Consider the following 14,736-nt stretch of genomic DNA (forward strand, 5'->3'; position numbering starts at 1 on the left):
AGGTTTTGGCATGAATCTGGATTATTTAATGAGTCTGTAAATTTAATTTAATAGCAACTCAACCAAGTCATCAAAGAGCTTCTGGAAGCTGGCCTCACAAGATTTACATCTTTATGGTCTATTAAATTTATTCACATAAAATTCAGCATCTGTGAGCCCAGCTTTTGTCAGACGAGCACGATATATTATGATTTATGACTATTTCAACCTGATTCATAATAAACCGATGAAGAAAAAATGCATCTAGACATCTGTGGCGGCATCTTAATTCAAGGTCAAAAAAATGAAGTGCATGTGAAGGATGGAGAAAGAATGCTTCGAACACATCTTGTCCGATTTACTGTCTTTAATCAGCCAAATGGCACAATAAAACAAACTTGGCATTAAACATAGTAGGAAACAAGGCACGTGTAACAAGCTGCCAATCAACATTCTTAATAGTTCCTCTCAAAATATATGCAAAATACATTCAATATTAATCCATACCCAAAGTTCCTTTTCAGTTTTAGTTGTTAGGCTTTCACAGCATCAGGAAGAAATTAAATGCATGAAGACAAAGGCAAACCCATGAAACTTATTAACCTTCATTTTAAAAGCATACCTATTAATATTGTTTTTAAAGTTATGCATTATGAAAAAATGCTGTTGCATTCAAAATGTGTGCTAACATACAATATGTATACTGTATATGTTAATAATAATAATGCTATTTTTATTTTTGTAATAAAATGATCAAACAGTTTGTACCTTACAGGTCAAGAATGGTTTCAAGCATAAAAGTTGAGCTGAGTTTGAGCATAGCTCTTATTGATAGTTCCATAGTCTTATCTATTACCTGTAATGTAAGAAACCAGAGTATGTTGATTAGCATGAGCTTGCTATATGCATATGACCATATATCAGACCATAAAACAATCAGCTGTAAAACATGACAGATAATGTTATATGAATTCCAGGTTGTACGGTTTTAGCTGAATTACATGTTTTGAATGCAGGTTGGTCATCGAGCATCAAAGATATTTGGAGCATGTTCAGTTTGAACTCAATTCAAAGTGCAAATTACTTGGGTCTAGAAGCTAACCTTTATACGACTTAGATAAAAGCATAATTTTTTCTTATCCATGTGTTGTATCAGTGACTAAGTGCATCTCCAAAAGCTGCTGAGATTCTTACCGGAGTCAAAGAGAGGACAAATGAAAATAAGACATAAGATTACGTTGATGATAACGTAAGAACTGTTAGGGTGGATTACTGTGACAGTATAGACATGTGCGTAGATGAAGAAGGGAAATAAACTCACATTTACAATGCAAGAAGGTTATTGATTATTTTGATTTGTGATTTGTATGCAATACAGTCAAATCCTTACTGATTAATATCATACGATTCTCAAAAAGGTTCCTTAAAGGGTTAGTTAAGCCAAAAACAAATTGTGTCATTTACTCACGTCGTTTCAAAACATTTGACTTATTTTCTTCTGTGGAACAGAAAATAAGATATTTTGAAGAATAGAAATAACATTGGACCCTATACTGACTTTTACTGTATTTTCATTTTTAAAATATCTTCTGTTTTGTTTGGAACAACATTAGGCTGAGTACTGGAAATAATGACAGAATTTTTATTTTTGAGTGAGCTATCCCTTTAAGATCTAATTATCTTTAGGGTTTTTCCTTTTCCCCCTCATCAGATTTATACATGCAGGGGGAAAAAAAGTGCATTAAATATGAATAAAATGTTTGGCATCCCTCGGGTTGGACTCTTGAGCTGATTTACTGAATATATTGATATTAGGCCTAAGATCATTTTTCCGAGAGAGCGGTCAGATCACATCCAAACCAAATAGTCCACTGACAAAGTATGAACATAAACGGCTTATCTTTGAACTGCAGACACATACATTTAAACGCTTGCGTCAACATTTCATTTGAATTTATACTGGCCGATTTGGCAAACGTCCGCTTTTCTAAGGCGTCACGTTTTGACCTTTTCTGAATAAATGGGACCAGGTTTCCCCCCCTTAGTCCCACATCCTTGTTATGCCCTATAAATGAGAACACTTCACACACTGCTTAGAATTCTGTTCAGTAGCTGTTTACCAGACGCATTCCTTAGAAAGCACACCATGGGACTCTTTCCTGGAGTGGGGCTTGTGTTTGTTGCTGTTGTGTGGCTCTCTTTTCCGATGCCTCCATCTTTAACATTGGCAACCTCCCTGCTCCATCGTGCAGCAAGGTGCTTTCCAAGACTGAGACAGTCTGTGAATAACGTCTTAGTGGTCCAAATGGACTAGTTCCGCTCGGATAAGCGATGCCCGGCCACAACAAGGGGTTCTGTTTCATGGCGCTTCCCAGGGACATGTTCTCCCTGAGCCTTTGCTATTTAGTTATTGGCAGCCTGGAAGACGCTGAAGTTCAGCCAGAAACCTCTGCGTCACACGGTTTAATTGTGTTGCACATGTTCAGACCCATCACTATGCATTTCTGCAGACACATATTTAATTGAGAAGGGAAAAAAGCACATGTACTCCTCGACCCCTTACGGCTGGTGCATTTCCATTTTTTTTTATTAATTTGTCATCATGCAACATTTTCTCCATCTGGAGTTTTCCACTGAACTTTTTCCCTCCCTTTTTCAATCCAATCACCCCTCATTGAAATTTCCCAGAATCAAACACAAAAACGGGGGGAAAAAGACAGTCAGCAGCCGTTCAACTTTATTTCTTCTTGCCTTTTTCTCATTAAAAGGAAGAGGACGGTTGTAGTACATGAGAACAGTCCTGTGAAACAAAACTCAAGGCCTTCAGAGTGATTCAGAGTGATTGTTTCAGCATGTTAGCAGTCGTGCTCATTTGGATCAGGACAGAGAGGTGTGGTCTCTCATCCAACCACAGACAGGACAGAAGACCATTTCGTCTGTGATTTTCATGTGCACACCAGCACTGTATTGACCCAAATGAGCGACTGCTGATCTGTCGACAACATTCGAAAACGTTTCTCTAACATTCAGGAGTAAAATAACTTTTCATCAGCTTTCCTGTACACTGCAGCGGAGCCAAGCATGTTTTTGGCAATTTTTAAGTACAATAAGGGCCGAATGAGTTAGTAGTTTTCATAATGGAATGCTGGGAATGCTTTTATTACCGGTGCAAATGAACTGAACAGTGTATCAAGGATGTAAAAGCTGATGGTACATGGAATATGAATGATTGTCAGTTGAAGAGGGGAAGGGAAAGCATTACAAGTGCATAAACAGGCCACATATTAAAAATAAACACTGAATGTCAATAAAAATAAATTATTCTCTTTTCATATAAAAGCTGGGTACTTGTGCTTTCTCTTCTGTTCAGCAATTTGGTTTTCTTTTGTAAGCAATACATGTTGTTTCGCATAAAAATATTGCACATTTTAACTCTACGTTAATTGCTTGAATTGTTAATTGCTAAGTTATTAATAGTGCATCTACAAATCATTTTGCTGGCAACAATGTAATCTCAAAATCGAAGTGCAAACCACACGGTCAGTATTTAGTCTATATTCATTTCATTCTTTTTGTAAAGTGGTTAGGAATGGACACCTGCTGATCATTTTAGACAATTCAAGAAAATGACTTGGAGCCCAGCCCAAGTGTTTCCACCGGGGCCACCGTTAAACAGTTCGAAAAGCACCTTACCCTTGATTTCTCTCCATTATACAAAAATAAAATCTTCTAGCATTCACAGAAAAGACTATATGACCTCTTTTTCCAAAAAATTATCGCTTCCCGTAGCTCTTCTCGAGCCAGTGCCGAACATCTTTAAGGTTGTAGAAAAATGGACCCTTACCCCCAAGGTAAGCGATTTTCTTCTTCTGCACGATGCAAACCCGCTCGTAGGCCACACCGTAGGCTACGTTGGCATTGTTGTCCATGCAATCTGCCACCAATTGGCACTGAGGAGGCAAAGAGAAATGCTCCAGAAGTGTCCGGGCGGCAAACATCCTCTCCTCCAGATTACGGTGTTTCCTCACTTCAAACGAAAAGTTCTCCATGGGAGGAGCCGCCCAGCCGTCTGAGGGGTGAGCCTCATCGATGTAGACAAGCAGGAAGTCTGCCACGTCCGAAAATTCCTCCACCATCCGCCGGAAAAACGGCAGCTGGCTTATAAAGGGGGGTCAAGTGGCCGAGCCGAAGTTGACCACTAACGGGCGGTTGGGAGACTCGAAGTCCAGCAGATGGCACTCGTTGTGGGTCTTACCGCTGACGCTCCAGCGTCTGTTGATGCTGGCAACCTTCACAACCTTGGAGTTTGGAGCAGCTTCGCCCAGTTTCACCTGAACAAAACAGTTCCACATTCACACATTAATATTTTTGAGGACATTAGAATAACATGGGCAATGAGCCATAATGCCTAGTGGCCAGCTAAAAGATCAGTCTCACGAACACTGAAAATGACTTTACTTTGGCTTAGTAGGTTTATTGGCCTCTGTTATGGAGACTCAGGTGATGTCACCAGGCTTGAGATTTCACATTTACAGTTGTATACATACAAAAAAATAAAAATTATTTGGGGCTTTGTCACTGCTCTAAGCCAATGTTTTGGGCTTGCACCTTTTAACACCATCTATAAGAACTTTTAAGCATCTTGTAGAAAAAGTGCAGCACATGATCCCTCTGATCTCACAAAAGACTTTGGAGCCAGATATTTGTTTGTAGTAGGATGTCTATAAAAATCTATTTCTGTGACTTTATAAGTGCATATGAACTTTGGCACTGTGTTAACACCTGGAAACACATAACTCATCCTATCCCTGTGCCAAAATAACGTTTACATTATTTTGACACTAAACGATTTCCTCAGCAAGACTTTGTAACCAAACAATGATATAGTTAATGGTTGAGGACAATGAATGCACATTAAGCTAGTGTATCTTACCCCACAGGGTGATTTGATTGATTTTTAGTTAAAAAGTAACAGGAATGTGAATCCAGACATTTAATGAATTAAGAGCATTGCCCCCAGAGGTCACTGACTGTCTGGAGGGCAAAGTTCACACACCTTTATAAGGATTGGAATTGCACCAAATGTCACGTTTTGAAGATTGAGCAAATATATATTCAGAATTAGTTGGAGGATGTACACCACACTGTAAACAAATGCTTTTTAAGAACATATTTTCATCCATTTAACTTGTCACTATATATATATATATATATATATATATATATATATATATATATATATATATATATATATATATATATATATATATATATATATATATATATATATATATATATATATATATATATATATACACACACACTTAAAGCAGAAATTAGGTTGAATATTGTAGAAATCATTGGGTAATACATGCATGCAGACTGATAACTAATTAAAATAATAATAACTCTAATTACAAAGTGTTCATAACATAAAATGTACATAGCCCTTATTGTGCAGCATTTTTCAGCATCTGTTGTTTTGAAATGCGCTTTAAAGCCAATTAGACGTCACTACGTGTGTCCATTGATATTAAGCATTACTTAACGTGGGCACTAAAGTCTAACCAAACATCGATTATGTCTACTGAACATTAAAACAACATAGACAAATAATCCCCTAAGCACTTTGAACCTGTTTGAGTCATGCTCCACCGTGAGCAGACCGAGTCTTGTGCTGTCAGCTTACCTGTTTGTAGGCATCCAGCAGAAAGCTGTTCCATATGGAGCGCACGCCGGCTGTAGTTAACATGCGCTGCCACTCACCCGTGGAGCCCGAGCAGCTCAGGAGTGACACCACACGCTTTACCAGCACTATCGAATCATACAGCACGAAAAACAGGCAGTTGGAGAAGAAACCAGGCAAGATCTGCAAAGTTACCAGGAGGTCCACACTAAGCATGCCCATTTCGCGCTGATTTATAACAGGTGGTTGACGCGCACTTTTGCTTATTTAAGTTCACCTTTCCGACTCATCCTGGTCAGATATCATCTCCTCTGCCTTCCCCCTCCTAGGAAACTTTCCTTCACCTAAAGAAAGCAGAGCCGACCTAAGGATGTGGGCGTTTGCGCGCGGTGAGCCCGAATCTGCGTTTCTCCAAGCATCAGGCGTCTTTACGCAAAGAGGAGCGCTAGTGCCAAACGTCCCCCTCCTTTCCTCTTTACAATTAACCAAAGGCTACCCGTTAGGCAGGTTCCTGAGTCGCTCTGCGTCTTTTTATACCGTAAATCATTCCGGGCTCTGAAATAAAGCCCGCGGGGCTGGTGGCAGCGTGACGTCATAACGAGGGCTTTCTCTCCGGACGGGACATGCAATAAAAGATGCAAACAGATTCAGCGCTTTTTAACGTCAGTTGCTGAATACAAAAGGAGATTACGTGTCCCTGCATAAAGAGACACGTTTGCATTGATTTGCATGAAATCAATCTTTTGCGTATAAAGTTGTTTTGTGATCATATAGCGAGCTCTAAAAGTTATTGAACATTGTTAGTTGGAATAACATAGAGAGAGAGAGAGAGGGAGGGAGGGATGTAATCATACAGCTAGGTCTAAAAGTTATTGAACATTAGTTGGAATTTAAAAGATAGATAGATAGATAGATAGATAGATAGATAGATAGATAGATAGATAGATAGATAGATAGATAGATAGATAGATAGATAGATAGATAGATAGATAGATAGATAGATAGATAGATAGATAGATAGATAGATAGAACCCTAATTCCAAAAATGTTGGGACGTTTTTTAAAATTTTAATAAAATGAAAACTAAAAGACTTTCAAATCACATGAGCCAATATTTTATTCACAATAGAACATGTATAACATAACAAATGTTTAAACTGAGAAATTTTAAAATGTTATGCACAAAATGACCTCATTTCAAATTTGATGCCTGCTATAGGTCTCAAAATAGTTGGGATGAGGGCGTTTACCATGGTGTAGCATCTCCTCTTCTTTTCAAAAAGTTTGAAGACATCTGGGCATCGAGGTTATGAGTTTCTGGAGTTTTGGTGTTAGAATTTACTCCCATTATTGCCTGATAAAGGTTTCCAGCTGCTGAAGAGTTTGCGGTTGTCTTTTATATATTTTTCATTTAATGATGCGGCAAATGTTCTCTATAGGTGAAAGATCTGGACTGCAGGCAGACCAATTCAGCACACGGACTCTTCTACTACAAAGCCATGCTGTTGTAATAGCTGCTGTATGTGGTTTTGCATTGTCCTGCTGAAATACACGTCATTATATAACTTTCAGCATTCATAGTGCCTTCCAAAACATGCAAGCTGCACATACTGTATGCATTTATGCACCCTCATACCATCAGAGATGCTGGCTTTTTAACTGAACACTGATGACACGCTGGAAGGTCTCCCTCCTCTTTAGCCCGGAGGACATGGCGTCCGTGATTTCCAACAAGAATGTCAAATTTGGACTCGTCTGACCATAGAACACTTTTCCACTTTGAAACAGTCCATTTTAAATTAGCCTTGGGGCACAGGACATGACGGCGCTTCTGGACCATGTTCACATATGGCTTCATTTTTGCATAATAGAGCTTTAGTTGGCATCTGCAGAGGGCACGGTGGATTGTGTTTACTGACAGTGGTTTCTGGAAGTATTCCTGGGCCCATTTAGTAATATCAATGACAGAATCATGCCAATGAGTGATGCAGTGTCGTGTGAGAGCCCGAAGACCACGGGCATCCAACAAAGGTCTTCGGCCTTGTCCCTTACACACAGAGATTTCTCCAAAAAGGTTTCATCAAATTTGAAATGAGCTCATTTAGTGGATAAAAGTGTAAAATTTATCAGTTTAAACATTTGTTATGTTCTCTATGTTCTATTATTAATAAAATATTGGCTCATGTGATTTGAAAGTCTTTTAATTTTCATTTTATTCAAATTTAAAAAACGTCCCAACATTTCCAGAATTCAGGTTGTAGAACGATAGATAGATAGCAGGCAGGCAGGCAAGCAGGCAGACAGACTAATAGATAGACAGATGTGGAAGAAGTTTGCCCCACATTTCTAATTAAAGGCCTAGCCTGTCAGGACAAGGCAGGATATGTTTGTTTATTAAGATTAGATCAATGTAGATGCTGCAGAGTGGATGCTTATCATTGTTTCGGTTGAAGGAGCATAATTCTGAGCTCTGACGCACGACACTTAACGCAATATTCTCTCGCCCATTGAAAGTGAGTCGAGAGCTGTGGCCTCTCCCACAAATATTTCGCCATTGTGACTGACAGCATGAAGCCATCTTCAACAGTGTTTGCTCTTGTTTATCACCAAGGTTCCAGGATCCTTTCCAAACTGGTTTGACCATTGAAGTCAGACAAATTCTTTACGTCTAATGATCAAGTTCATCTGGAGGTGGCAATCAAAGCATTTGAATCTCAGGGTGATGACCCCCAGTGTGAGTCCAGATATGCGGCGAATTGACTACGGCAGCACTGTCTCGTATCCCATTGACCCAGAAACTTCCAGAGCATCTAAGCCAATTAAGGTCAGCAACACAAGGATTTCTTTGTCCAGTGGTCATTTGCATCTCAAACACACATATCAATCTCTACTTGTGTACACAGTGTTTACATGAGAGGCTGCATATAGTCATTTTCACCTTAGATCTTTGTCCAAAAGAAATCATGGAGGATAGCAGGGGATGGGGAAATTATGAAAATATGTTTATCTTATACATCAGCGATTCCCAGATGAATAGCGCTGTAACAATAGCAGTGTGATGAATATTGCTCTCCCTTTCATGACCAGCTCTTGGCGGGTCCCCCAGACTTGACATTCAACTTAAAGACTTGCGACGGGTCGGCAGGTTTGTCTTCTTTACTTATAGAGCAAGCTTGCTCTTGTTTGGGTGTCTGTTTGCTACTTTAGTTCAACATCTATCTAACTAACTCCAGGACAGAGCCAGAAAAGTGTCGTAATTATGCTTTTCAGCTCGGTCTAACTCTGCTGGTATGATGGATTGTTGTTTTTGGAAATGAAGTCCTCAAAGAAATTCAAGCAACAGGACATTACAAAAATATGCAGAGCCATAAAGTCTATAATATGCTATGCAGTTTATGTTTACAGGGACATAAATATATATATTGGCAAAAGTTGCCAGGAGATCCTTGCCAGAACAGAATAATCATTCACTTTCTGAAGATTATTTTGAGACGGCTATTTTTATATATTCCACAAATCAATTATTTCCTGCTTAAGTGTTTGTGTTTGTGGAGAGTTTGTAATTGTTACGACATATCAGAATTTTCAAATGGAACATTTCACTTTTCACACTATAAACAAGGTGCTTTTTCATGCCATATCATTTTTGACTTTAGGGTCACTTAGCAATGCATAATAGTCTCACAATATCCTCAAAGCTGCATCGCTAAACTCATAACCCATCATGTCCAACTTCTATGACACGAAATGCTGTAAATGACAGAAAAAAACTGCATTTATGAATTTTATGAAATTCTCCTGATAACACCAGTGCCAGATAAAACTTGATCCAAATGAGTTAATAATTGCTAGATAAGGCTAATTTAACATTAGATGAATGATGAGATATGTAATGCTAAACCTGACCATTACTTCACTGAAGGTGGGGCTGCATACTTTACGATTGCCAAAAACTCAGCAAACTCCAGAATATTCAGAAAAAGACCTCGGTTTATCAGCCATCGCATAAAGCAAAGGAATGTCAGAATTGTAATTAGCATTAAAAACTAGTGTAACATGCCGAATTATTAGCTGACAAGGTTGGAGTAATGCTGTAAACGTTATTCAAACTATTAAAGACTCATTTACTTAGTGGCAGCAGTAAAATGAACACATGCTATGATCTCAGCAGCACACCAGTTGGCTACATCCTCATCCGTTTTAGTCATTCAGTGATTCAAGGTGGATTGTATGTTTGTGTAATTGTTGTAGCTTGAAATTGTAAACTGCCTCCACTGATTCATATGCTCCCCACAAATATTTACTCCCATCTGTGCACTGTGTACAAGCAGGAATTAAGCCAATAGACAATGAGCTTTAGAATGCAAACTTGGCTTGCGACGTCTTTATCCACAACAATGTATAACAGGATTGTAGCCAAAAATTCAATTACTACCTCTGCATTGAGTGTACACGGAGAGACAGTGACGTTCTAAATGCACTCTCTGTGCACCACGTCAAATAAGTCTATCCTGGACTTATAAGAGGTTTAAGCTGTCTCAGAAAGTGCATCCAGACTATGTGCTGCTTGGCTCAGAGTGCTGTAAATGTAAGGATAGTTTACTGTGGGCATTTCAGCAAACTTTCCAATCATTATAAAATTGTTTTGTTGGTTTCTCGCCCCAGGCAACTACTCAAATCAACTCAATCAACAGTTCAGTCTGGTGCAGTGGCGTACTGGCCATCTGGAGCACCGGGAGTTTTCCCGGTGGGCCGCTGTACAATGTGGGCCAGCCCTTTGTGTAAATATATATATAAAAATGAATTGTAGTAAATGTACGTATAGGCTATCCTTCCATTGGCCCAGACGAATGGCCCACGTGGCCCACTTGATTCAAAAACTGTAATTCATTTAGTGTGCTCAGGCTCAGTGCAGCGGCTCAAAAGCACGAAAAGTTTGAAATAGCCAATCAAAACGAAGAAGGCCTTTCAAAGACGCTGACCTACGCGCGACTTAAATGCAAGCTGAGGTAAGCAGCTAAACATGACGAGACAATTCAGCAATATTTGCTAACCGTTTACGATAAAAACAAATAAAATAAAAGTTAAATGAAAAACATGAATTTTCAGGAATACAAACTACTACTGGCCTTCTCAAATTTCTCAGATTTCAATGCCATTTACGTTATTCGTCACGATGTAGCCTACATAATATAGCAGACATGAGATAAGAGTTAATGTAATATCTCTATATAGGCTTTCTTCCGTGATTTCACGTGTCTAAGAAAATGTTTCAAAATCTATAAAAATCATTCTCAATCTTGCTCTAAAACATTGTAAATCAGAAGACTTTTGCTTTCGAGTGCTGTGCATTGGAAAGTGATTTATATTATAAGCCTAATAAAAATATAATTTGCTAATTAATTCACATGCATTGTTTTATATGGTTAAAAGTTTGAAATAATTAAGGCTTTTTATTTATTTATTTGAAAGAATATTGCATTGATTAGATCAAAAGTACAGTAAAAACAATAATATTATGAAATATTACACTTATTTTAAAATATAATTTATTCCTGTGATCAAAGCTGAATTTTCAGTACCATTACTCCAGTCTTCAGTGTCCCTTCAGAAATCATTTTAATGCTGCTTAATTATTATCAGTTATTATTTGTAATCAATTCTTAATAATGGTTTTTACTATTGGTATAATAAAATACCAATAACCAATAATTTTATTAATGGTTCTCAGTTAAAGAACAGCATTTATTTTAAATATAAGTACTTCGTAATAAGTGTAAATATCTTTACTGTCACTTAAATCAGTTTAATTCAACCTTGTTGAAGAAAAATATATATTTATATTTTTTTAATCTTACAAAACTGAATGGTATCACATTTTCTACAAAAAAATATGAAGCAGCACAATAGTTTTCAACATTCATAATAATCAGAAATGTTTCTTGAGCATCAAATCATCATATTAGAAGGATTTCTGAAGATCATGTGACACTGAAGACTGGAGTAATGATGCTGAAAATACAGATTTGATCAATTATATTTTACTATATATTCTCATAAAAAGACAGCTATTTTAAATTGTAACATTATATATTTCACAGTACTGTTACTGTATTTTTCATTATCAAAATAATTTGTATTCTCTTTTCCACATTTGGAGCTCTATTCCTTAAAATGATAGATGTCAAGCTCCTGCGTTGTTGCATAAAAAAATCTATTTTAAATCAAATCTGTTTAAGGTACTTTCTGTTTATCAAATAATCCTGAATTTGTGTGTTTGAACTTCAGTTCACCCTTCTCATCCTGATACACAGAACAGGATTAACAGTTTCTCTCACACACCACAAAATCTGAGAGTGAGCACAAACAGTGGGGTCTGCAGACTAGGCTTATGTTTTGACTGCAAATGTAATGCAGAACTGTCAAGTGGGTCAGCAGCGGGTTTCATGGCAGGAATCAGATGCATGTGCGGGGATTACGTCTAAAGGCTTATGGGCTCTCTGCATGCCTGCCCAGCTGTGACAGAAGCAGCATTGCTTCAAACTGCCGCTTCATCAAATCATCACAAGTGCGTGCCTAAAAAAATGATAGGAATTTACAGTTGAGAATATTTGCATTTTAGGTTTAAGTAAATAAAATTTGAACAAGCAAATGAGGAGGTGAAGGTTACATATTACATAGGTTGCAACAACCTGAGTTGTATTTATATTACTTTGCGTTTCCAAACATTTAGAATTAAATAATAAATATATTAAATCGATCTGAGCATCTCAGAAAACCTGTAAAAACCATATACAACAAACTTGAGAAAATAAGCACCACAAAGATAGCCTTTCTATGAGACAAATAAATATCCACCAAAATACTTTGAAATCGTCTGGAGATCTTGGAAGCATTGCAAGCTATTTTTTTTCATGCAGAATTATTTAGCTAAAAAAAATCAACAACACAAGGCATTGATTAGTTTGTTATTAAACAACGGTTTGCACACAAAGCAGCATTCAAAAGTCATTTGATCAAGAGAAAACAATACTTTGAAAAAATGCTTTTCATAATATCACCACCTCTGAATTATGACCTTAAAGCCCAAAAATATTGCAATAATCAGCTTTGGTGGTAATCAGTGATTACAGCTCAACACTGAAACTGCAAAAGAAAATATGTCCCAAAAAGCTCAAAGCCCCCAGAAAGCATTATTAGGAATTTGTCTGCTAAGCTCGAGAAAAGGAAAAAAAAAAGTGTAGATGTTTTACAGCCTACTTGAGGAAATAGGCACCACATTCATCCTTTTCCTCAAGTTGTGAACTGTGGATAGTCAAGGACTTTGGCCTTCCACAAGCCCAGTGTGGCTCCTTTCTTGCGAATGAGAGACCTCCTGCAAATTTCCTCGAAATGCTAGCGTGGAGTTTCTCTACGCTCCTGTGTATTTTGTTTTGTTTTTCTTGTCCGTGCCAATTGTATTATTTGCTAGACAGTCTGTGTAAACTCTGCGGTCTGAACATGAGGTTAGCACTAGCAGGATCTCCAATTTGGGCTCTAAAACCTGGTTTTCTGAATGTATGTTCAGAGAGAAATTCAATTATAATTAGGGGATTTCTGCTCTTTGCATTAAAATGCTGCATTTGATCTTTCATCCTCCAAGGGAATAACTCTGAAACAAGTAAGATGCTTGAAAAAGAAAAAGCTCTTAAACCGGGATAAAGAATTAAGCTCTGATTCCAGTCGTGCAAAAGTTATAAACACATCCGGGAGTTCTGGCAAACCTGAGTCATGGTGTGTAACACTAGATCGTTTCTGCATGGCTCACACCATTATCAAGGGAAATGCACTAGAAGGGTGTTCTGGGATCGTCTTAGAAACAGTCTATAACTCCAAAAATATTTTTACAATTGTAAACTCTACCTGGCGTAGCGATCAGTTTCCTGTGAGAACCATCGATTCTGCTCCAGGGAGCTTCACAACCAGCACCTGTCAGCAGGATAGTCGATAAAGCCAGTATTCTTAATATTCATTACTTTGAAAGGTCAGTGACGTACAGAAAACTGAAATAAACACATTTTCTGGCATCCTGGCTGATTTTATCGATGGTTTAACATACCCCTTGCACATTAGCTGTATTAGTACTTAAGCTAATTGTGTCATTATTCAAAAGTCAAAAACAACACAATGGAGAATAAGTGGATTAATAATGGAAATCTCCATAATCTCTGTAGCTCTGATGTAAACTAATCAGCAAAATTGACTTTTTTCTGCAAATAACTTTAAAGAATTGGTTTACTGAAATCGTTTGTATACTGTATGTCCCTTTATTTCATCATTTCAAATGATAAATTTTGTCATAATTTATTCACCCTCGTGTCGTTCCAAATCTGTATGACTTTGTTCTGTGGGGAAAAAATAAAAATTCTAAAAATTGTTTTATAGTTTTTTTTATTTTTGTGATGGTTGTTCATGAGTCCCTTGTTTGTTCTGAACAGTTAAACGGAGCACTGCTCTTCAGAAAAATCCCCCATGTTCTGCAGATTCTTCAGTTTTCCAGTATCTTTTGCATATTTGAACCCTTTCCAGCAGTGACTATGATTTTGAGATCCATCTTTTTGAACATTTGAAGCTCAAGGTAAATTGTACTTTATTTTGTCTTTCAGAAAACATGCAAGGATCTTCTGTTGCTTCCGAAGGGCAGTCTTAAATGGAAAAAATATATATTTCAACAAAATAAGAAAAATGTGGAAATCTTCATCCCATTCAAAAGTTTTGACCCCCCCACCCCCGGCTCTTAATGCATCGTCTTTCCTTCTGGAGCATCAGTGAATGTTTGAACCTTTTTTTAATAGTTATGTTCAAGTCCCTCAACCATCACAAAACCAAAAAAAAAAACAGTCATAGATCATCCAGGTAATCACACACAGTATTAAGACCAACGCTTCCCAAACTTTTGAAGGGGGTTATTTTTAACGGGGTCTTGTGGACTTTTATAAACTTCTTTTATGTAAAATATCTTACTCAGTCGTACTAAATAAAAACTAACATGCATTTTGTATGATCTCTCTTATTTTGTTAAAATTATTCAC

The 14,736-nt window shown here is 37.5% G+C and overlaps 1 protein-coding gene across 1 annotated transcript; it reads right to left on the reverse strand.

Annotated features, from left to right (window-relative positions):
• Positions 1-332: 332 nt before the first annotated feature.
• Positions 333-6,201, reverse strand: LOC306850690 (type II iodothyronine deiodinase-like). Its single transcript, XM_079386483.1, has 2 exons — positions 5,669-6,201; positions 333-4,310 (listed from the first exon to the last, which is right to left on the reverse strand). Exons 1-2 carry the CDS (start codon positions 5,885-5,887, stop codon positions 3,753-3,755), a joined length of 777 nt encoding a protein of 258 aa, XP_079242609.1. The 5' UTR covers positions 5,888-6,201; the 3' UTR covers positions 333-3,752.
• Positions 6,202-14,736: the final 8,535 nt, after the last annotated feature.

Source organism: Barbus barbus, assembly GCF_936440315.1.
Source record: "Barbus barbus genome assembly, chromosome: 30".
Lineage (NCBI taxonomy): Eukaryota > Metazoa > Chordata > Actinopteri > Cypriniformes > Cyprinidae > Barbus > Barbus barbus.